Genomic DNA, 25,449 nt, shown 5'->3' with positions numbered 1-25,449 from the left:
CATGCTACCTTGTTATACCCTTCCAATGAGGCACATCATTTTGATGCGCAACATGTAACATCTTTGAACGAAACAAACATATACTAATTATTCATATTATATGAATTATTTGTATAAGACGTTGTGACTTATCATATGGAAGGATAACTCGTGAAAAGGTAAACTCTTGAGTTTTCATGCATTACTTTAGGTTCTGTTTTTTTAATCCAATATTTATTATTATTATTAGTCAAAAAATTAATAAAACAAAATCAAAATATTAAAAATTTGTTATAAAGTTTAATATTTGCAAAAATCAAATCATATACCGTTATTCCTTAACATAAAGAAGAAGTTGTATAAATAAACTTTAAAGTTATAAAGAGTATTTAATCAAAGTTCTGTTTGATAGCGTATTTCAAATTCGTCAATCACTCTCAATATATATTAACATACATAATATGTATGTATATGTTTATCCTGCTGTAAGAATTGGCTGGCGTGTGTCGGAAATTAAAGCTGCCAGCAGGCAGTTTCCCCCCAAGGACATTCCAGGGGCCATTTCATTCCAGTTGGTGACAGACGTTCTCGTTGTTGTTGTTGATTTTGTTCATGTTGTTGCCGTTTTCTGATGTTTTGGCTCAAAGGCATTTTAATGATTTTAATTAACTGCATGTTTGCCAGTAATTACAACGGCAACAATGCAATTATGAGTCTACTTCGACCCGTAAACAACAGGATGATGGGGTGTGGGTCGGAATCTGACTCTGGCTTAGGACCTGCATCAAGGACATTGGCTTTTGTCTCTGTTCTGGCCCCGTGACACACACCTCAGTTGGCAGAATAATTACATGCACACGGGTACACACCTCTGCCCTCCAATCCCTCAATCACCCTCTTTTTCCATCCCCTACTTCTACTGCACAGCAGGACATAGGCGTATGCCAGAGGTCGGCTGGGGACAACGGTTACGAGAATAGTTCATAAAAGCATTTGCCATTTGTTGTTGACAGCTTTCACCCACGATTGATGTGGCACAGTGGGGCAGCCCATCAAGTTGTGCACTAGTTAATGTTCCCTGTTGGAAGCTTAGAATGTAGCGTTACTGTGGATCTCAAAACTTTATAGGCCATAACTATTTTTACTATACAACTATTCTTGTCAGACTATACTCATTAGTTATCTTTGTTATTGCCCCAATGTGCAGGCGGACACTTATAGCTGTGTGCTTATTTATGTTGTAACTCTTAGCTGGAATTTAAAAAGAATTTTGCAATGAATCTGGAAATTTTAGATTTTAACCAATTTTTTTTCCTAAAATATCATTTATTACGCATTAGCTATGTTATGTTTCTTAGTTAGAAGTCTAGAAAAAATTTTTATAATGGATCTCAAAACTGTATTTTATATATTATTTTCAGATATATTGTGCCCAAATTTCATTCTCCTCGGCCTTACCGTTTCGGATCCACGAATATCTGTCAGTCCATTAGTTAGTCAGTCAGTCAGTCAGTCAGTCAGTCAGTCAGTCAGTCAGTCAGTCAGTCAGTCAGTCAGTCAGTCAGTCAGTCAGTCAGTCAGTCAGTCAGTCAGTCAGTCAGTCAGTCAGTCAGTCAGTCAGTCAGTCAGTCAGTCAGTCAGTCGGTCATTCAGTCAGTCAGTCAGTCAGTCAGTCAGTCGTCAGTCAGTCGGTCAGTCGGTCAGTGGTCGGTCAGTCAGTCGGTCGGTCGGTCAGTCAGTCAGTCAGTCAGTCAGTCAGTCAGTCAGTCAGTCAGTCAGTCAGTCAGTCGGTCGGTCAGTCAGTCAGTCAGTCAGTCAGCGGTCAGTGTCAGTCAGTCAGTGGTCAGTCAGTCAGTCAGTGGTCAGTCAGTCAGTCGGTCAGTCAGTCAGTCAGTCAGTGGTCAGTCAGTCGGTCAGTCGGTCAGTCAGTCAGTCAGTCGGTCAGTCATCAGTCAGTCAGTCGGTCAGTCAGTCGGTCAGTCAGTGGTCAGTCGGTCAGTCAGTCAGTCAGTCGGTGGTCAGTCAGTCAGTCAGTCAGTCAGTCAGTCAGTGGTCGGTCAGTCAGTCAGTCAGTCAGTCAGTCAGTCAGTCGGTCAGTCAGTCGGTCAGTCGTCAGTCAGTGGTCGGTCTAGTAAACTCATGTGTCAGTGGCAGCATGTGACTTTTTCGATTGAATGGCACATCATCAACATGAACATCATGATGATCATTATCATCATTTTATACACTTCAATTGATTGTGTGTGCGCTGACCGTAAATATCTGCCTACACTGTCAATTGATTTTTGTTGCTGCCACCCCGTTTCCCCACACCCCCACCACCCCACCAGTACGCTTTACGCTCGGCTTTGGCTTTGTTTGGAAAACAAAAAGGGAAAAGCCAAGTGAACGTTGTCCTTCTGAAATATTGCGCCTGTGGCCTGTGGCTGTCAAGTGCTCGCCATTCCATCTGATCCTCTCTCTACCATCTCCCACCTCCTCCTCCTCCTCCTCCTCTTTCTTCTCCTCCTTCTGTTGCCAGTGCCATTGTATGCAAAATGTGTCGCCGTTGTCATTTGTGCTGACCACCCACCGCTTACTCTCCTCGCTCTCGCTCTCAGCCTCGTCCTTTGTATAAGGACCACCCGCTTGGGTGTGACCATTTTACAAGAAAATTCGTTTAGTGAATTTCATTTACATACGCAGTTTTTTTTTGCTAAAATACTTGTAAAAAAATAGAAAATGCGAGAATGCTTAATATTTAGATGTGTGTTACGCGCGTTTAATAAGGCGTTACTCATACGCCACGTGGCGCAAGTAGCAGATTTCATCTGTGTAATTGGATCACGGGAATTTCCGCAGAAGTGCCCTTAATGGAGCTTTAGCTATGTCAGTGGAATGACTTTAATTCGCTTACTCTTCTTTTATTTATGCAAATTGCATTATTCAATTGCCTTGCAGTTAATTAGTCCTTGTTGTGGAAAAGTTCTTGACAGCAAAGTCCGAGTTTACATATAAGAACATAGATGTGCTGGTTGCGATATGAAAACGAACGTATAATATTTAAAGTGAATTTTATAATGAAATATTAAATTTTTTTTTAAATTATATAATTTTAATTGCTAAGAGAAGCACCTAAATTATTTTTACAAAGCAGTTAATTAAATTTTTAAGCGATTGATAAATATTACATTTTACTTTGTCCTCTCTATATAATTTTTCAGCATTGTAACTAAAAATTCGGCAATGGATTTAGCTTTGAATTACTTTTAACCCATTTTGTAATCTATCTAAATCAGAGTTACACAAAAACTCAATTGTTTGGAATTACATTTATTTAAACATTTATACAAGCCTTTTTTATCAGCATATTAATTTTTTTCAGAATATCTTGAATGCTTTTTGAGTTTTCGTATTGCAGTATTTATTGCAGGATTACAAGAATTTCAACTGATTCAAATTAATATTTGTGAGAGTGTTAATCCGTTTTCAGCTTACTATCTTAGATACTCTTTAAATTAAAGTATTATTGCTATAAGTTTGAAACAATATTTTTTAGTTGAATATATTTTGTTTGCAAAAAGATACGCTATGATAAAACATAAATGACAGCAATATGGTAGTATATAAGCTTATCTAGTGATATATACTAAATTTAATTTATATGTTATATGACGTGTGTATATATGATTTTTATCTATTGCCTAATGTCTGTCTGCCTGCCACAGTGGCTGCAACAAATTGCCGCCTTGGAGGCACTAACAAGCAGCTCAGTTCGGTCGTAATTTAAAACCGTTGCGCTGACCACAGCGAGTCACATGCAACCAGAAACCAGAGTCACAACCAGAGAAACAACCAACCACAACCAGATCCCGCCGCAGGACGCGTCACGCTGACCTTTTGCCTAGGCGCAATAACGACCTACCACATTAAAATGCAGGTCCCGTGTGTTTGCCAGTGTGTGTGTGGAGTGTGTCTGTGTGTGTGAGTTCGCAAAGTGGAAACTCAAGGCAAACTGCGTTGTGCATTTTTCTTTTTTATCCGCATTTTCATTTTATTTTATTTCATTTTACTTTATTTTTTTTGTTGCCTTTTTGGCTGCAGTGTTAACGTTTTATTTATGACGCCCACATGAACCATGGAACTGCACCTTGGAGATTTATGGGGCGTGTCTTATTAAGCAATGAGCATGGCAGTAGCTTTTCCACTCAGCTGGCGATCAAATTAAGTAGCTTTTGAAGTCACAGCTAAAATTAATCGCATTTACAGCAATCAAATATAAACACAGTCAAAACATATACCGAATACCAAAATCAGTCAATTTCACAGTGGTTTAAAGTGTTAAATTGAAAGGTAAAAATAAATTTAAATTAAATACCAAGGCGAGAAACCTCCGACAATTTGTTAAAAGTTCGGTTCGGCGGTTCGAACCATAGAGACATCGGTCCGGTTTGCAAATTGGTTTATATACTCCCTGATCAAGTTTTAGGTTGGAACATTGATTCAATTTCATACAAAAATTATTTGTATTGTTATACATTTTTCTTTACATTTTAAACTAATTAAATTTTTTTTTTAAGAAATAAAATTTTAATGAAAATTTTAATTTATTTGAAGATTTAAATATGACTTATTTCTATCTGAAGTCTCAAATAATTTCGTAATACTAGAATATCATAAAATTTATGTAATTATAATTTTTTTGAACCGAACCTTTTATTTCGTGATAAATTTAAATTAATAGCTACTTGGACCACTGTAAATTGAGAGAAGAAATGAAAAGCATTTTCCATTAACGCATTACAGGGCTGAGCTGGTGACTTGTGTGCTCCATTTTCCATGTGACTTGGGCCCAAATTTCCTGCTTTTCCACTTGTGTTAACCAATAATGTATGCAAATCCAATTTTGCGCTCCATAAGCTTTATTAGAAACCAAAGTTGACACAAGTCGCATCTCCCTTGCTCAATCTGGCTGACTAGTTGATTGACTGACGGAATGACAGACAGACAGACAGACAGACAGACTGACTGATTGACATACTGGTTTTGTCTACCTTAACTCAGCATTTAGTATACTGCGTAATTTTATTTCGTGCAAGTCTTGCAGTCAATCATACGACCCGTTGACCAGGTGACTAGAAAACGTGCTCCAGTTCATCTTCAAATAACAAACAGCAGCCACATCACGTTTGAGGACTTCCGACTTATTGCCAGAGTTATAAAAAGAATACTTTTATGTGGAAACATGTGCGCGAGTTAATTTTACGAGCTCGACATTTGTGTTGTCTCAGCAAAAAAGTTTACTTTTATTAGAAGCTGACAAATTGTACAGGACTCTTAACTAAAACGTATTTTCACACTCTACCAGGGCTGAAAGAATATCACGGAAGTTTTAAGTTTTCAATATAATCTTAATAATCCCTATAACTATAAAAAGTGTTGTATAAAAAAAACCAGCTTGTCTGTTTGAAAGGAATACTAAAAACGGCTCGGAAATATTTTAAATTAACTTTTGTCAGATAAATGGAAATCAATTATTTACCTGTTTGATTTGATTGGCTTTCTGTTATTTGATTTTTATTCCGACTTGTGTCTTTATGTGTCATTGGTCTTTTATCCCATGTCTTAACTTTAATCAAAGGCAAATTCAATTGTTTCTGTTTGCTTTTCACTTTTCTTTTGGTTTTTATGCCACAATGCTATCTGTTTTAGCTGCAATCCATCATTGGACTTATCCCAGCTGTCCTTTGCTTGAATTAGGCCTGTGCCAGGATATCAGTATGTTAATGTCATTTACATTGGCTGTATAATGATTCCCTTACACTGAAAAAATTGAACAACTTCTAAAGTAAAGTACCTTCATCTAAAAATATATTATTCTTAAAATAAGACCATATTACTAATTTTAAAAATGTTAATCTAAAAAATCGAATTTTTTAATACAAGAATAAATATCTTAAATTGTTAGGAAAGTAGAAATATGTCATATTTTAGGACAAAAGTAGTACCGTGGCGCTCTGGTTAGAGTCGCCGCTTCAGGCACGAGCGGGCATGGGTTCGAACCCCACTCCTTACCAGGAAAAATCATCGTAAAATAACATTTATAAAATTTACCAAGCCAGAATAAAATGTTTAAATATAAAAAAATCAAGATTATAACAAATACATTTCTTTTTATTACTTGACTTAAATTTTAAGAACATTTATTCTTATAACAAGAACTTGGTCTTTTTTGAAATGTTCTTAAAACCAAAATGTGTTTTCTTTCTTTAAGAATTTTCTGTTTTTTACGCATTATTTTGAGCAAAATTCTTAGTTTTGAGACCAAAATCGTAATTTTAGAACATTTTTTCAGTGTAGTTTGTGCATCAGCTTCAGTTTAGTATCTCATCTTTCTCTCTCTCTCTCTCTTTCACTCACTTTCTCTTTGTGTTTGCTTATGCGTGTGGCATAAGCGCACAAGAGACGGCGGCTACGTGTCCTCCAGGTAGATAATAAAAGCAACAATGCCACACACACATACACACACATACACAGAGGCACATACATTAGCCTGCCTCAGCCTTGATGATGATATACGAGTGCGCCCAGACCCTGTATCCCATTTGGGGCCCAGTTTCATTTTGTCCAACTTATCTAGAGGCAGAAACGTGCCCGTGTGTCCTTTGAATGGCTTCTGTTTCTGTTTCTCCATCCTATCAGTCGCAATGTCTTGTTCTTCTTTTCCCTTCGTGGCAGCTGCGCAAAATCCAAACTAATAATGACATTTTGCAAATTATTCCACATCGCACGCTGCTTGACACACTGACACTGAACTGGCAACAGGAGCAGAAATAGTAGCAGAAGTAGGAGCAGAAATAGTAGCAGATATCGGTGTGAGCTTGGAGAATGGAGGAAGGGGCAGCTTGTGGCCTGGCGTGAAATTTATTTGCTGCCAGGACTTTGGTACGTTCTCGTCACGTTGACAGTGCAATTTCCACGTATTTGTTGCATACAATTTTACACTTGCCACACAACGTCAGCGTAAAATGAAAATATTTACCGGTTGGCATTCTAATATGTTTTCGAGGGTATCAGGAATGTGCTATGCGGTTTGTATAACCTTGATATCCTTTCAAGGATATAAAGACAACATACACGTGGCACGACTGATCTATAAGAAAATATAAAAGAAACGTCAGGATATAAAATACTTAACAGCATTATAACAGCTCAGTGATAAAACTTAACATATGTTATTTATGTATCTTTTGAGTTCACAATCTTGTAGTATACAAATTACTTTTGAAAAACAAGATTTATATATATATATATAGCTGTAAAATATTTTTTTTATTTATTATAATGAGATACAATATAAAATATTATGTGTAAGATATGAAAGCTAATCTTGTAACATTACCTTAGTATAACATTAGTACTACTGAAAAATTTAATAAGACACTTAATAAATTAATAAATAACAATAAAAAATTTGTTTTTAAATGTGCGGTAAGTTAAAAAATGTTTATCAATTTCAAATTAACAAAACCACATTTTATACATTCTTTTAAGGGCATAACAAATTCGGCATGTGACGAAGTATTTGTTCTTATTATAACATTTATAGACATTGAATTTATTATACTATGGCACAACATTTAATTCAGTCAATAAGTCTGGGCTAAGGACAAACTTCTGTATCCATCTTGTTTTCGTTCTATATCTTCGTCTCCATTAGCTGTCATGTATTTAGATATGCTTTTTAATTTTTTATTTATAATTTAGTTTAGTGCAGTTTTGCATTAATTGTTGGTCTGTCAGCTTATCTGATGGCAGTTTAGCATGCACACAAATTGCAAATGTCCAGACAGAATAAATAGAAATATGTTACATCTAAATTCTGATCTTTTATGGTTGCCTTTTCTGTGGTATTTGCATAACTTCTCATGAGCTCTGCGTAATCCCAATTTGTGACCTAAATCTAGGCTTGACGTTTGTCAAATGAATTACCTAAAATAACTTATCTTACTAAAGCTGAAAGTTGAAATGTGAAGGATTTGCTTAGTTTATTGATGGCTTGGCAAATTTCAAAGGACATTTTAATAAACATTTTCCTTCAACTGAAAAGGGGTTATTAAGTTATTTTTATGTATTTTAACGTTTGTACCGGTTCGGTTGTGGTATATTTGCTAGCTCAAAGAATTTACCAACTTCATACAGTCATAACTTGTTTAAAACTAAACCGATTTTCAAACGGAATATGATCATGATTTGGCCTCTTAATTGATTCTGCATTTAAACTTTTATCATCTAGAAATTTTGATATTTTGTCGATACTAAGCCACCTATCATCCAATTTTCCATACATACCCCTTGACATTTTTTCAAAATCTTTGATCTCTCATAACTTCACCAAAAATAAACTGATTTTCAAGCGGAATGTCATTTTGATCATGATTTGGCCCCCAAATTGATTTTGCATTTAAATTTGTATCATCTAGAAAATTTTATATTTTTTTGATACTCAGCCATCTATCATCCAATTTTCCATACATACCCCTTGACATTTTTTCAAAACCTTTGATCTCTCATAACTTCATCAAAAATTCACAGATTTTCAAGCGGAATATCATTTTGATCATGATTTGGTCCCCAAATTGATTTTGCATTTAGATTTTTATCATCCAGAAAATTTGATATTTTTTCGATATTAAGCCATCTATCATCCAATTTTCCATACATACCCCTTGACATTTTTTCAAAATCTTTGATCTCTCATAACTTCATCAAAAATAAACCGATTTTCAAGCGGTATAGCATTTTGATTATGATTTGGCCTCTAAATTGATTCTGCATTTAAATTTTTATTATCTAGAAAATTTGATATTTTTTCGATACTAAGTCATCTATCATCCAATTTTCCATACATACCCCTTGACATTTTTTCGAAAACTTTGATCTCTCATAACTTCATCAAAAGCTAACCGATTTTCAAGCGGAATATCATTTTGTTCATGATTTGGCCCCCAAATTGATTTTGCATTTAAAGTTTTATTATCTAGAAAATTTGATATTTTTTCGATACTAAGCCATCTATCATCCAATTTTCCATACATACCCCTTGACATTTTTTCGAAAACTTTGATCTCTCATAACTTCATCAAAAGTTAACCGATTTTTAAGCGGAATGTCATTTTGATCATGATTTGGCCCCCAAATTGATTTTGCATTTAAATTTGTATCATCTAGAAAATTTTATATTTTTTGATACTAAGCCATCTATCATCCAATTTTCCATACATACCCTTGACATTTTTTCAAAATCTTTGATCTCTCATAACTTCACCAAAAATAAACCGATTTTCAAGCGGAATGTCATTTTGATCATGATTTGGCCCCCAAATTGATTTTGCATTTAAATTTGTATCATCTAGAAAATTTTATATATTTTTGATACTAAGCCATCTATCATCCAATTTTCCATACATACCTTGACATTTTTTCAAAACTTTGATCTCTCATAACTTCATCAAAATTCCGATTTTCAAGCGGAATATCATTTTGATCATGATTTGGTCCTCAAATTGATTTTGCATTTAGATTTTATCATCTAGAAAATTTGATATTTTTTCGATATTAAGCCATCTATCATCCAATTTTCCATACATACCCCTTGACATTATTTCAAAATCTTTGATCTCTCATAACTTCATCAAAAATAAACCGATTTTCAAGCGGAATAGCATTTTGATTATGATTTGGCCTCTAAATTGATTCTGCATTTAAATTTTTATTATCTAGAAAATTTGATTTTTTTTCGATACTAAGTCATCTATCATCCAATTTTCCATACATACCCCTTGACATTTTTTCGAAAACTTTGATCTCTCATAACTTCATCAAAAGTTAACCGATTTTCAAGCGGAAAATCATTTTGTTCATGATTTGGCCCCCAAATTGATTCTGCATTTAAATTTTTATCATCTAGAAAATTTTATATTTTTTCGATACTAAGTCATCTATCATCCAATTTTCCATACATACCCCTTGACATTTTTTCGAAAACTTTGATCTCTCATAACTTCATCAAAAATTAACCGATTTTCAAGCAGAATATCATTTTATTCATGATTTGGCCTCTTAATTGATTCTGCATTTAAATTTTTATTATCTAGAAAATTTGATATTTTTTCGATACTAAGTCATCTATCATCCAATTTTCCATACATACCCCTTGACATTTTTTCGAAAACTTTGATCTCTCATAACTTCATCAAAAGTTAACCGATTTTCAAGCGGAATATCATTTTATTCATGATTTGGCCTCTAAATTGGTTCTGCATTTAAATTTTTATTATCTAGAAAATTTGATATTTTTTCGATACTAAGCCATCTATCATCCAATTTTCCATACATACCCCTTGACATTTTTTCAAAATCTTTGATCTCTCATAACTTCACCAAAAATAAACCGATTTTCAAGCGGAATGTCATTTTGATCATGATTTGGCCCCCAAATTGATTTTGCATTTAAATTTGTATCATCTAGAAAATTTTATATATTTTTGATACTAAGCCATCTATCATCCAATTTTCCATACATACCCCTTGACATTTTTTCAAAAACTTTGATCTCTCATAACTTCATCAAAAATTCACAGATTTTCAAGCGGAATATCATTTTGATCATGATTTGGCCTCAAATTGATTTTGCATTTAGATTTTTATCATCCAGAAAATTTGATATTTTTTCGATATTAAGCCATCTATCATCCAATTTTCCATACATACCCCTTGACATTTTTTCAAAATCTTTGATCTCTCATAACTTCATCAAAAATAAACCGATTTTCAAGCGGTATAGCATTTTGATTATGATTTGGCCTCTAAATTGATTCTGCATTTAAATTTTTATTATCTAGAAAATTTGATATTTTTTCGATACTAAGTCATCTATCATCCAATTTTCCATACATACCCTTGACATTTTTCGAAAACTTTGATCTCTCATAACTTCATCAAAAGCTAACCGATTTTCAAGCGGAATATCATTTTGTTCATGATTTGGCCTCAAATTGATTTTGCATTTAAAGTTTTATTATCTAGAAAATTTGATATTTTTTCGATACTAAGCCATCTATCATCCAATTTTCCATACATACCCCTTGACATTTTTTCGAAAACTTTGATCTCTCATAACTTCATCAAAAGTTAACCGATTTTTAAGCGGAATGTCATTTTGATCATGATTTGGCCCCCAAATTGATTTTGCATTTAAATTTGTATCATCTAGAAAATTTTATATTTTTTTGATACTAAGCCATCTATCATCCAATTTTCCATACATACCCCTTGACATTTTTTCAAAATCTTTGATCTCTCATAACTTCACCAAAAATAAACCGATTTTCAAGCGGAATGTCATTTTGATCATGATTTGGCCCCCAAATTGATTTTGCATTTAAATTTGTATCATCTAGAAAATTTTATATATTTTGATACTAAGCCATCTATCATCCAATTTTCCATACATACCCTTGACATTTTTTCAAAACTTTGATCTCTCATAACTTCATCAAAATTCACAGATTTTCAAGCGGAATATCATTTTGATCATGATTTGGTCCCCAAATTGATTTTGCATTTAGATTTTTATCATCCAGAAAATTTGATATTTTTTCGATATTAAGCCATCTATCATCCAATTTTCCATACATACCCCTTGACATTATTTCAAAATCTTTGATCTCTCATAACTTCATCAAAAATAAACCGATTTTCAAGCGGAATAGCATTTTGATTATGATTTGGCCTCTAAATTGATTCTGCATTTAAATTTTTATTATCTAGAAAATTTGATTTTTTCGATACTAAGTCATCTATCATCCAATTTTCCATACATACCCCTTGACATTTTTTCGAAAACTTTGATCTCTCATAACTTCATCAAAAGTTAACCGATTTTCAAGCGGAAAATCATTTTGTTCATGATTTGGCCTCCAAATTGATTCTGCATTTAAATTTTTATCATCTAGAAAATTTTATATTTTTTCGATACTAAGTCATCTATCATCCAATTTTCCATACATACCCCTTGACATTTTTTCGAAAACTTTGATCTCTCATAACTTCATCAAAAATTAACCGATTTTCAAGCAGAATATCATTTTATTCATGATTTGGCCTCTTAATTGATTCTGCATTTAAATTTTTATTATCTAGAAAATTTGATATTTTTTCGATACTAAGTCATCTATCATCCAATTTTCCATACATACCCCTTGACATTTTTTCGAAAACTTTGATCTCTCATAACTTCATCAAAAGTTAACCGATTTTCAAGCGGAATATCATTTTATTTATGATTTGGCCTCTAAATTGGTTCTGCATTTAAATTTTTATTATCTAGAAAATTTGATATTTTTTCGATACTAAGCCATCTATCATCCAATTTTCCATACGCTCAAAAATTTTTTTTTCTTTAGGTCTAGCTATTTATTTCGATGTCATATTTATTATAAAACGACATCTAAACATTTTAAAATGTTTCAAAATTGATTTGTTGTACCGTTACGTACCGGTACTGATACTGGAACCGAGAGAAAAAAATTGGAATAGAAACTTTTATATTTGCTTCAATTTGATTCCCTGGTATTTAATATTAGATGATTTTTACTGACTCTGTCACGCCTTAAATAAAATGCAATAAAAAAGAAGGGAAAGTTAAGTGAAAATATGTCGCAACTAGACTACGGAACGGAATTGAATTTATAATATATATTTATGCGCATAAATAAATATATATAGTTGGCATTCTTGCATGAGGTCTATAGTCCGGCGGGGTTGTAATTCCATTGTTTAGTGCCCCGATAAAAGCGCCCTTTAGGAGTGTAGACACATGACACAACAGAGTTGGTTTGAGTTGCGTTTAGTTGCGCATTTTACAGTTAAGTTGCATTCCATTTTAACAGCACTTGTTGACTTGCCCCTCCCTCCCTGCCCCCCTTGCACCCTCCCCTCGCCCTTGTGCACTAACTCCCTAACTGCATGGGAGCCCAGGCAGCTTTTTATTTTAATTTAGCTGCTTCAACTAATGGATTTGGGGCTTACGTAACTTCAACACTTTTGCTGTTGCTGTTGCTGCTGTTGTTGTTGTTGCTTCGTCCTATTACGCCCGTCCTAGTTACGCCCACTTTTGGGAGTAGCATAATAGCAACAACAACAACAACAACTACAACGTTGGCAACTTAATTTGCATTTACAGCAAGAAGTAAATGTATGTATAGTAAATATATGTATATAAATACGTAGTTATGTGTCTACAGTTAGTGCAAACTATTGTTGTACGTGACTGAGAATATTAAGTATACGCAGTGTGTGTTTGTGTGTGTGTGTGCGTGTTTAAATTACAAAATGAACAAAGTGAAGCAAAGTCTCTAATGACCACTTTGAGGGTTTAAAATGTGCGACAGGCATTCGCCACATAAATAACACTCTGGCGGGGGAAAGGAGAGCAGGAGGTCTGCTCAAAAGGAACCGCAACGCGGCCAGGATAAAATTAACTTATTCATTAGCAAATGGCAACCTGGGGCATACTTTATATATATGTATGTATATACCCTATACTATAAATGTATTATGTCTATACGGTTTCAACCTTCAAGCTGTGTTTTAATTAAAAACACGTAACAAGACACAACTATGTACAGAATGAGCAGCTCGCTAATACCCTGTACACTACTTTGAATCAATTTTATTGCAATAAACCTATTTTTATTTTGGATTGAAAAAAAAATTACTTAAGAAAATGATACCAAATTTTACAAGCATTTAACTAAGGATAAGGATTTTGAAAATACTGTTTTAAAAATATTTTAAAATGGAATTTATTTTGGAACATTTGAAATAGTATGCAAATTATGTTATTAGTTCTTTAATTTTTCAAAACAAAATATATCTTTTGTCTATTGTCAATGCTTTGAAACTTGTCCACACTTTGAATGTTATTATAGGGTATAAGTGAAAAACTTTCTTGCATTGCAAGGTGCAAAATGTCTGGTAAATTGCATAAACAGAAAATTCTCCCCGAGACATTTTGATAAGCTGACTGACTGACTCATTTTGTTGCTATACAGATACAGATACATACTTATACCAAATATATATGCATATATTCAGCATATATGTATGTGTGTGTGTGTATAACACAATTAGCGCTGTTGTTGTTGCTGTTTGACATCCTCTGACTTTATTGTTCTTTTCCTCTTTTTTCGGCACAAAGAAAGAAAACAGTTTAATTAAGTTTTCAAGTTTATTTTTAGCATTTCTCATTGTTTGCATGCGTTGCCTGGCTAACAACAACAACAACAACAACAATAATAATAATAACAACAATTGTGAGTTTTGACAGCTGGCTGTAATTTATGACGGCATTTAGTTGCAGATTTTTGACATGTTGCAACAGCAAGCGGCACGGAACATTTTCGTAGGGCTTAAAAAGGAAAAGTTTCACGTTATGATTTATTTACGACCTGCATATGAAACAATGAGCAGACATTACAATGGTTAAAAAGGGCTCTTCGAGCTCGTTCTTTGTATGAACAAACAATGAGAATTTGAATTGAAATGATTATCCTTAAAATTAATCAGTTAACTAAGAGCATCAGTCCAATAGCCAACGGCTCTTTCTACCCCAAAAGCTTACAAAATGATGAGAATCCTATTGAAAATCTTTAATTATTCTCTTCTAAAAAGATAAATTTAAGAAATGTGCTTGTGTTGTATTAGCAGCAAAAGCTTTAACAAGAATATTTTCAAAATAAAATATAGGCAATTTTGTTATCAATCACTTTTTAAATATATATAAAAAAAAGTAAAAAATAAAAAAATAAAATATCAAAAAGACTGTTATATTTATTATTTTTACTTTTTTTTTAATAGGAAACAGAAAAATTTAACTATTTATAGCTGAAAATTTATTTCTCATTTCAGACATTATCATTACCATATCTTTCGGTGTCTACCTTTCAAACGGCTCGTTAGCTTTTACTTAAATGTGTTTTCAAAGTTTCATTGAACTGCAATCGCCATTCAATGTGCAATTTTCACAACGAAATTGACAATTTTTTTTATTTAAATTTCGCAAGGAAAAGCGCAGCCTTCCATAAAAAGAAAAGACACCTGACATTTTAAGTTTTTTTGTAGGCAGTGACAAAAATGTGAAATCCGCTTAAAATGTCGGAACAGAGTTTTTACAAAATAATTCAGAAAACGCAAACGCTTGAATTTTGCAAAAGAAATGGCAATGAACCAAGTTAATATACCTATGTTAAATCTGAGTAAAGTCTGACAAATTTGGCAGTTAAATGTGTAAATTGTTGAAATTCAGTTGAATTTGTTTTGTGGAATGCCTGCTGATTGGCTGTCAGTTATCGTCCAGCTGGCATTGCAAATTGAACACCTTTTTTGTAACAGGCAGTGTGAAAGTTTTCGCACACGTTGCGCCGTCAGAACTTTACTTATGTACGGTTCGGTTCAATTCAGTGAAGTGCGAAATATTCTCGCTGCGATTTGCATGTTCACATAAAAAGCGACTGTCAGAGGGAAGCGGGAAGCGGCAAGGGGAAAGTGGGAAGGGAGCAAATGTGGCGCCGCACATAAATGCAAATACTAATGGAGCACTTGGTGGGCTGGAGGAGCCTTCGCTTTGAGGCACTGGTGCAGAAAGTGTGGCATACATTTAGGCGCCGTCGTCACCGCATGCAAATGTTTGACGTTATACAATAATAAAAGCAAATCCAAGAACACAAAAAATAAAGAAAGCAAAGAAAAAGAGAGAAATATATTTTTAGTCTCGCTTTATTTGAGTTCCCCCTTTTCCATTCATTTTGATATTTTTTATGCGTTTCATTTTGCATATTTTCTTGTTCGATTTTTATGGCCGCGTCTGCGACGATGTTTGAAAATGTTGCGCAAATATTTGCGCTTTTATGTGCATTTTCCAAGTAAATCGAACCCACGCTAGCTATACCCTGTAAAAAGCATTAAAAGGGGAACAGAAAAACTTTAATCAATTGAAAAAAATGCAGCTATAGCAGCGCTAAATATAACGTAGAGAGTATCGCTTATTCGATCAATTTTATAGTAATCTTCTTACATTTTATGCATGTTGGATTTGCTTGCGTTTTTTTCTGTTCCCTTTTTACGATTTACTTGCGCTTTGTATTTGTTCTCTCATTCGTATTTGTGTTTGTGTTTGTATTTGTGCTCCTATTGCTATTGGTATTAGTATTGGGTATTGGTATTGGTGTTGGTATTGGTGCTATTGCAAAAGGTAAATTGGATTGAGAAATTGAAATCGCATTCACAGCAAATGGAAAATGCTGCAAAAAAAAGAAGCAAACTTATTTGCCAGCGAGTGAAAAGTTCTTGTCTTATTTGTCTTATCGATTTTATATATAGTACTTAAGTACATAGTCGTGCTCATACATAAGTTAGAATAAATATATATATATATAGAGAGAACGAGAACACTAACATATGTTTGTAGTTGTGTTCGATCCCGTTTGTCTAGCTGATGTAACAGATAATCATCCCCAAGTTCCATTTCAGCCATAAAGTTTAATGAGTTCGCCAAAAGCAATGCAGAAATTCTGTTAAACAGTTCAAAGAAATTACTTGAAGGGAACTTTTCGACCTAGATGTAATCAGGTTCGTTTAAACAGAAAATAAGGGTTTTCTGCTGAAAGAAACTGACTTTTACTAAGAGACCTTTTCACACTGTAAGGCTTGGATTTCAATTAGTGTTTTAAATAAAACAAATAGACAAAAAAATAAGTGCTAGGAATAATAATATTGTAAATAACAATACATAGTTATTAAAACCAAAATGTTAACAAGTATAATTTCATTTATATAGTTATTTAAAGACAACTAAAATAATCCAAAACCATTTTAAATAAAATTTTTGTGTTCCCAATTTATACGATACTTTTTTCTGGAGTTGATCTAACATTTCTTTCTCGGACAGCATGATCTCATGCCATATCCGCATTAGCTGTAATGTCATTCATTCAGGAGTCATTCACTTACCGTTCCATTTAAGCTGCCTGTGCATAATTTAGTTAGTTGCTGCCCTGTAGCTGCTAATTAACGTCGTCTGATGTGTCCAATTCGCAGCAGCTTTTTAACAAATTACATGTTTCGTGAAGCCAGAACTCCCCTGACTAATTTATGCGCCCATTGCAACAAAGCAGGCTCAAAAAAATACAAGATAAAACTTAATTTGGGGTTGTCGAAAAATAAATACCCTTATATGATTCAAATTTAAGAACAACGAATTAAAATCAAAAAATTAAATTTTCTGTGATGGATTATCATTTTTATATGATATATTAAATAGATTTTTACGAAGCTCTATCGGATAATTTTAACAATTTTAACTTTTTTCTTTTATTTTAATTATCTTTTTGCAAGAGTATAAATAGTAGGACAATGAAACTAATTTACATTGTTTCACTTTAATTAATTATGACGTCATCATTTTTCTGTTCTTTCTTTCACCACACGAGGTGGCCAATTAGGAAAAGTCACTTAAAATACGACGTCATCTGATTTTACAATTTTCGAAAAACATTGAAAACGTTTTTGGCGCTGACTTTGATGAATTTCGCTGTTCATTTTGGATTCAATTTAGTCCCAGCTCATTTCTGACTAATGGTCCTAATAGTTTAGGTGTAATATGCTAATTCGAAATGAATATTAAGTGGCACAGCTTATTAACCAAAAATTTATTTTATATATGAAAAACTGTACTGCCTAAAAGTCTGCAACACATTTAACATTGTTATTTGAAGACCGCATAAAAGTAGGCAGCATTTATTTCAAATTTATATTCTTGTCTTAAATTAAATATTTATGTAAGTAAAGATATAGAAATATAAAATATTAGATCAATTTTTGAGTCAATTTTTATATAAAATTTTAAATTTTATTTGATTAATTTCAAAGAATCTTTGCAATACAGACTAAAATAATGATACTAGAATTAATAAAAAATTGTATTATTTGGTACGAAGTTGTTGTGTGTAGGTGAGTGTGTGTGTGTGTGTATTTGAGCGATATGTTTATGACTTAAGTGGGGATTTTAAGCTGATCTTTGATCTTAACTAAGAATAGTTTAACTAGAGACTAAACCAAACCCAAGACCCAGAGCAGAGTACAGTAGTCGCTCAGTAATGACGACCCATGACACGGTCCAAGTCATTCCAGCTGCAGGAGTAGTCAATTTGCAGCAGACCCTTCTTGCTCAAGCCAAATTTACGGGCATAAATTCCGGCGTAGAGCGATGAGTCACTTGGCGAATCGCATTGGGTGGCAGCTCGTCCGCCGGCCAAGGTGCCATAGAGCGTCGATGGTGCGGCATAGATGAGGGATGTCGCCTGCTGTTGGCACTCGGCGCAATCCGGAAGGCTGCAATACGGCATTGTAGCATAGGGATTGCAATAGTCGTAGGCGGGCGACAGTGGCGGTGGTGCGGGAAAATCAATTTGTGGTGCATGCGCTGCTGTCAACGATTTCATTTGACTTGTCGACGTCGCAGCGCCACTTCGCCTGCGTCGCGGATGCGGAGCTGTGCCATAACCAGACAGGCCATAACTGTTCCCAGTCTCCTTGCACTGACTGGGCACGGGACGGCGTTGCAAGGTGGCCGCTCGTCGTGGCAGCGGCATTGAGGGCATCTCATCGCCACCAATCGACGAGTGCTGCTCGGTGGAACTGGCACTGGAGATGCCTGTGAGAGAGACAGCGACAAAAAGAGAAAGAGAGTTAAATATTATTTCATTGCTTCAAGTACAATTTGCTTAATAGTTTATGAATAATTTTTTCTGCTCTTATTATTGATAAGTCAAACGGGGAGAAAGCAACATTGATATACTAATTAAATTAATAAAAAAGCTTAAAATTGGAAATAGTTTAAATAGCATTAGTATGTTTTGGTTAATTAGGGTTTATTTTATTTTATTTTTTTTTTAACTTTTCTGTATTTGTTAATTAAATATTTAAGATGAATTTTTTTGTATTTTATAAGACTGCTTTTAATTTTCGCCTTCGTAAAACGGTGACAACTTAACCACATCCACTATTTTTAAGATAAAATAAAAAAACTCTTGCCAGATTTTGAGCGCTTAAAATAGTCAGATTTTAAAAAGGTTATTTTGAGAAAAAGCTATGAATAAAAAGAAAAATGCTTAAAAGGATTTGACCGCTAAAAATAGCCAGATTTTAATAAAGTAATTTAAGGGGAAGAGATTAAATAAAAAGAAAAAGCGAGATTTTAAAAAAGGAATTTATAGAAAAGAGATGAAATAAGAAGAAAAGTCCTTAACAGGATTTGACCGCTAAAAATAGCCAGATTTTAAAGAAATTATTTAAGGAGAAGAGATGAAATAAAAGAAAAAGGCTAAAAATGATATGACCGCTAAAAATAGCGAGATTTTAAAGAAATTAAAGGAATTAAAAAAAAAGAAAAATGTTAAAAAGGATTTGACCTCTAAAAATAGCCAGATATTATAAAAGTAATTTAAAAAAAAGATATAAAATATAGAGAACAAGGCTACAAATGATAAGCATTAAAAACTCACAACACATTGAAATATTTTTGATTTTATTGCATTTTGTAAATTAACACAATTTGAAGCCTCTGCAAAATTGGTAAAAGTAAGCTGAAATGACTGCAGTGCACTTAACGTTCATTAAAAAAAAAAACCATTCAATTTTTCCTTTACTAATCCTTAAGATTAAGATTGGTTAAATATAACAATAGAAATGGCTGTTTTAAGTTTGTTAGCCACTTGATATAAGGTTAGAGTATAAAATTCATAAAAGATAATATTCATTTAATAAATATAAATTATAATTTATTCTAAAATATTGTAATTATACTTTGAGTGTGCTCCAAAATAAAAGAGATACAAATAAATACAGGCAGACTCACCCCCATAGCCATTGTAAAGCTGTCGCTGCTCCGCATACAGCTCCTGCTCCTGCTGATAATCATCGTCCAGATGCAGCTGCCTGGTCATGGTGGCCATGTAGTCATCATAGCGACTCGTTGCTGCCCCATAGAGTTCACTGCGTGCCGCATAAAGCGGCTCCTTGCGGCTGCTGCGATTGCGACTGCGACTGGGCAGACGACAGCACTCCAGCTGGCATTGGTTGCGCGACAGGCGTCTCGTGTGGGGGCGTGGCATGGTGGAGGCCATGGTCAGGCCGTTGGCATAGCCATAAGCCGGCGCAGCCGTTGGACTCGGCGACTGTGAAGCCTGCTCGTAATCCAAAGCCGTTTCATAGTCGGGCAAGACGCTTGGAGCCATGACATCGTTGTCCATTTTCTTGCGCACATAATCGTAATTCTCCAGATCCCAGGGATCCACATAGCAACGCTGCGAGGGCAGAAGCGTTGTGCCATAAATATCCTCGGTGTTGTCTATGTTGTAGGGTGATTCCACCACGGGTAATGCCTGTTTGGGACCCGCTCGACGTCTCCGTGGAGTTGTTTGACTGCGTTCCCGCATGCTGCAGAGAGACAGAGAGAAAGAGAGAGAGTGAGAGTGAGAGAGAGAGAGATGGTGGGCGTGAGAAAGAGGCAGGGAAAGTGTGTGTGAGTTTAGTGCGTAACTGGTTGTGTTTTCAATGGCTCGCTTATGTAATCGAATCGATGGTTCCGCGAACCATCAACCAGTTGAGCTGGTATATCTTGTCAACACAAATCTCTTGCCATGTTGCATGCCACATCATTAATGTCGCGAGTTCATGTAGCTGCCACTGGCTCACCTTCGTCTAACAGGTGTTACAATTAATTCGTTGGCTAACTGAAACTCAATCAGATCTAAAGCTCATTGGGTTTTGCCAATGACTAAAACTGGTATTCAATCTTAATTCATTCATTCATTTGTCCATATTTACTTCTTTTATTTATATTTAAATTAAAGTAAAGTCAACCTGTTTTTTTTTTTTGGCTGCATAAAATGAATATAAACTATAATTGGCTTATTTAATTTTGAGCTCCGCCTGACAAATTCATAAAGTTTTTTAATTAAAAATCGGTAAACTCTTCCGCAGAATGTAAATACGCGTAAATGCAATTGACACCAAAAATGGTGCAAAGCATTGCATAAATTTAATTAAAATATGCAAATCGTTCAGTTGGAAAATCAAATAGTTATCTTATACAGGGTGTCACTGCAGGGGTTTTAGTGGATTGCTCACGTCACATTAAATACACTTTGTTTTAAATGACAGGTAATTAATTTGATTACTGAACTTTGTCCTATTTTCTATTTAATTTTTATTTTAAGATTTTTCATGCAAAAAAAATATTAATTCATTTAATCAAATCATATATCGATGTTTAAACATTATTTTCCTTTTTTTTTTTCATTGTTTAAATTAATCTTTATAATACTTGTTAAGGCTGAAATTCAAATCTTTCTCAATAATTCCTTCTTAGATTGATTTGTTTATTTTATGCTTATAAATAACTTAAAATATATTTGTTAAATTGAAAACCAATTGCAAATCTATTATATTATATTTCAACTTGGTTAATCAGTTGTTGTTAATTTATAATCTTTCAAAATAATTTAATCAACATATTAATAGAGTTAATTTCATGTGTAACATGTAAAAATCTAGTTTAAGTTGCATAAATAAAATGATCGTTCAAACAGGAAAGAAAGGCAAAATGACCTTGTAATAAATACCCTAAGATAAATAGGTGTAACGAACTGTACAAGGATTATATAAACTAGTCAATTTAAAAGAACTTTGGTTCTATACTAAATTCTAAATCAATTTAAATAAATTACTTTTTGTGTATGATCTCACACATCTTTAAGAGTTATAAAATAGGCAGATCATGTTTATTTTCAATTATATACAATTATAATAATAATTAGCATCAACTTTTCGACTCTTTTTCATTTTTATGTCAACTCATCGATTTGTTTGGCTTTTTGTTTAGCATTCATATTTTGAAATATGTCAGAGATATAGACGATTGGTTATTGGATATTGGGTTTATTTGTGACCCACGCCCATTTGGTTGAGGGTTATGCAATTTTTGCAGGCATTGGCAATTTGTATTCATTTGCATAGTTTTTGTTTTTGTGTTTTGTGTTTGGTTTTTTGTTTTAATTTCTTGGACGATCGATTAACATTTCTATGGGTTTCATGTTCAACTGGCAAGACACCTAGACACCAAGACACCAAGACAACAAGCAGGGTGACAACGTGTTGTTTTCTATTGTTTTTCAACAAAAATATTTTTAAAATACACACAATAAATTGCAATATAAATAATACAACGTGACTTTGGTTTGGCACGCAAATGAAATTGTCTGGCAACCACTATTTACATGGCAAATATCAACGACATCGATAAAGAAAACCCCTTAAATAGGTATAGCTATAGAAATTGATATAGGTAGATTGATGAATGGGAAACTCGCACGTTATCATATCGATGCACGCAAATAAATGGAATCTTGTTGGATACAACTTTGATTTAATGATACAGTAAAAATGTATATTACTTATACGCCATGTGTGTCCCACAGCAACAGCGATTGTTTTAACTTCTATTTATCTATTTTACCATTTATCTATATATCAATTTATGCATAGTACATGTTCTTAGCTTCAGTCTACACTTAATTAATAGCCATCAATGCAGAAAAGTGTTGGCCATTTGCTAGATTGGCCTGATCAACGTTGTTCTCATTTGCATACCAAATATGTCAAGTTCAACTCAGATTTCATTTTCTTTTCTCATAACGTAGCATTGGCTATAAAAGTTGCAGTAGTTTATAGTGCAATTGAATTTGAAGTGCTTCAATTTAATTATAAGCAATATTAAAAGCTTGAATTTAACGCACAAACGAAAACATAATTTTATTTCTGCCATAAAAAATGAAAAATATTGGAAAACTCGTTTTATAAATTTATGGCGCCCAAATGACTGTAAAAGATGCACTCAAAATATAAGTATAAAAAAAAGAAAAAAATAGCTCTTAATTTTAGTCAAATAAAGATATCCAAAGTTTTTAAATAAATGAGCTTCTTTTAATTTTACAAATATTTTTCTTATAAATAATTCTATTTTATTTATTTAAAAATTGAATAAATGTCATGAATGTTGTATAGATTTTTATGAAAATATTGCAAGCATTTAATAGTAGCTTTGCTTAACCAGACAATAGACTTAATATTTTCAATAGGATTAATATAAATGCATGACAAATTTGTTTCCTTAATTTTATCAAATATATTTCTAAATATGTTGTCTGACTATAAGGCTATAATAAATATAAAGCTGACTATATAGTTGATTATTATTCTAATTATCTGCATATTTTGACTGCGACTAAAATATTTTAGTCACAAAAGAAAAAACATGTTTATGTTAGACACTTGGTCTAACGACCTTGCGAATTATGCAAAATGAGCAAATTTAAAGACGACGCATTCCAAAGCAATGAATAATATTAATTAGCTGCGTGAAATCATCCAAGTTCAAGAGCTCTGAGAGCGGATAGATGGTTAATGCAACTGTTAACATGAATGAATCTATAGCTTATAATTGTCTTTCTTTTCTTTAAATAAAGATATAAATATATACAGCTGAAAATATTAATCTTCTATCTAGAAAACATGATTTTTTGTATCAACTCTTGGTGGAATTTGCTTCTAGCTCTATAAAAACAAAAAAGTTCCTGAATTTTTATATTTGTTTATTAAATTCGCAGCACGCTTTTATCGCGCCCTCAAAAAAGTCTGCGAAAGAACAAAAAGCTCAAGAGAACTCTCTCAACTGCTTTCTAGATAGAAGATTTGAATCTCTAAAACTCATCAGTTTGGAATGCTTTCTTTTAGATTTACAACTCAACAGTTGTTTCTCAAGTTCTTCAAATTCACATCACGCTTCTGTCGCGCCCTAAAAATGAAATACGTCCAGAAGAACAGCAAGTGCCTGAAGAAGTGACTCAGAAGAATCAAGACTAAAGCTCATCCACTCGCACATGTCTGGGCGTATGACAATTGCCAACGCATCCATCATTAGCCATGAGGGTACCCAAAATGGTCTTCTTTACATTGAAATTGCAACTGTTGCCCACGTAGACGGCAACAATCCCCTGCATAAAGTCTGAAATCAACCCACAATCAGTTGTTCATGCTGATGATCTTCTTTCTTTTATTTCTTATAGAGGTTGTCATCTTTTTGTAAACAGTTTTTAAATTTCTTTGCATTTGACACAATTTGCCATTTCGGTAAATTCCATTACCTTTTAGTTTGTATTAATTTTGGCTGCTTTATTTTCTTTTTTCTTTCTTTTTTGGTTGTTAACACTTTTGCTGTTCTATTTATTTATTTTGTTTTCTGTTTTGTTTTGCGAATTTCAAACACGTTTCAAACGCGGCACATAGTAACCATTTATGCGCTTGGCGGGCATATCAATATGTAAGGTTAAATGGTATAGTATCGATATAAGACCGAGCGGAACCGATTCCAATTGGAGTTTAACGAACACGTCGCGCATGCGCTGCAAAAGACGCTCGCGACTCGACTGACAACAAAAGCTGTTGGCGGACTTTGTTTGAGGTTCGAGGCTGCAACTGTTTAACAGGTTCGACAGACATGTTGTGTTGGAGACAACTTCGATCTAGGTTTGAGCGTGGCTTTGAAGTTGACAGTTATAATATTTAAAATTCAATTTCTATTATAAAAATTAAAAATAAAAATTACTTGTCAATTTCTATTATGACAATTGCCTAAACATTTCAAGTGAATATCCTTTAAACCAAGTTGTGTATTTCCAATTTCTAAAAATATTTATGATGTCTGGTTCAATACTTTTCATATAATACATAACACGACCTTCAAGACGTATATTAAGGATATTTAAGGTGTTGATATTTACATTCAATTTTTATCCTTCAATTTTTATTATAGAAAAAATTTTTATTTTTTATCAATTTTTGTTATAGAAAAACGGTTTATTTTTGATTTTTATAATAAAAATTGAAATTAACTATTATTTTACATTTTTTTATAAAACAAAATTTTTTTATTCCAATTTTATTCAATTTTTTTAAATTTATAACTATTATTTGCAGTCTCTGGAGTTTATCTGCCACATTGGAGTTGTCTTTTTCAACAAGTTTAAAAAGTTGTTGCAACATGTTTGATCGTTATGTTGCTTTAGCTGATGAAATTCATTGAGAAGTTGTAGAGTTACAACCTGTGTGTTCCAACTTTGACCCAGCGCATCCAACGCTTGGCTGTAATTAATTAACAACCCATTTAACTGATTATATCACTGTCAGCGTCTTTCAGAGGTTCCTCCATTGATATGTAAATTTGCACTCGTAATCGCGGGTATACGAGAAACCCAACAGCCAAGTTCAAATTGTGGCCCAAAAAGAAATGCAAGACATTACATCATGTGT

At 33.4% G+C, this 25,449-nt stretch overlaps 1 protein-coding gene across 1 annotated transcript; it reads right to left on the bottom strand.

Annotated features, from left to right (window-relative positions):
• Nucleotides 1–17,903: 17,903 nt before the first annotated feature.
• LOC117784297 lies at nucleotides 17,904–24,565 on the bottom strand. The gene is made up of 3 exons (XM_034621996.1): nucleotides 24,285–24,565; nucleotides 19,937–20,517; nucleotides 17,904–18,733 (listed from the first exon to the last, which is right to left on the bottom strand). The coding sequence occupies exons 2-3, from the start codon at nucleotides 20,514–20,516 to the stop codon at nucleotides 18,171–18,173; spliced, it is 1,143 nt and encodes a 380-aa protein (XP_034477887.1). The 5' UTR covers nucleotide 20,517; nucleotides 24,285–24,565; the 3' UTR covers nucleotides 17,904–18,170.
• Between the last annotated feature and the right edge of the window lie 884 nt (nucleotides 24,566–25,449).

This window comes from Drosophila innubila, assembly GCF_004354385.1.
Source record: "Drosophila innubila isolate TH190305 chromosome 2R unlocalized genomic scaffold, UK_Dinn_1.0 1_C_2R, whole genome shotgun sequence".
In the NCBI taxonomy this organism is placed as follows: domain Eukaryota; kingdom Metazoa; phylum Arthropoda; class Insecta; order Diptera; family Drosophilidae; genus Drosophila; species Drosophila innubila.
Note: the sequence above shows the minus strand (reverse complement) of the source record. Positions and strands in the feature narration are given on the sequence as shown.

Bases quoted from the DNA above. Each gene is read 5' to 3' on its own strand.
- LOC117784297 (XM_034621996.1), bottom strand. From the start codon at position 20,516: ATGCGGGAACGCAGTCAAACAACTCCACGGAGACGTCGAGCGGGTCCC. The intron at 18,734-19,936 runs GTGAGTCTGCCT...TCTCTCTCACAG, and splicing joins GCTTTACAATGGCTATGGGG to GCATCTCCAGTGCCAGTTCC.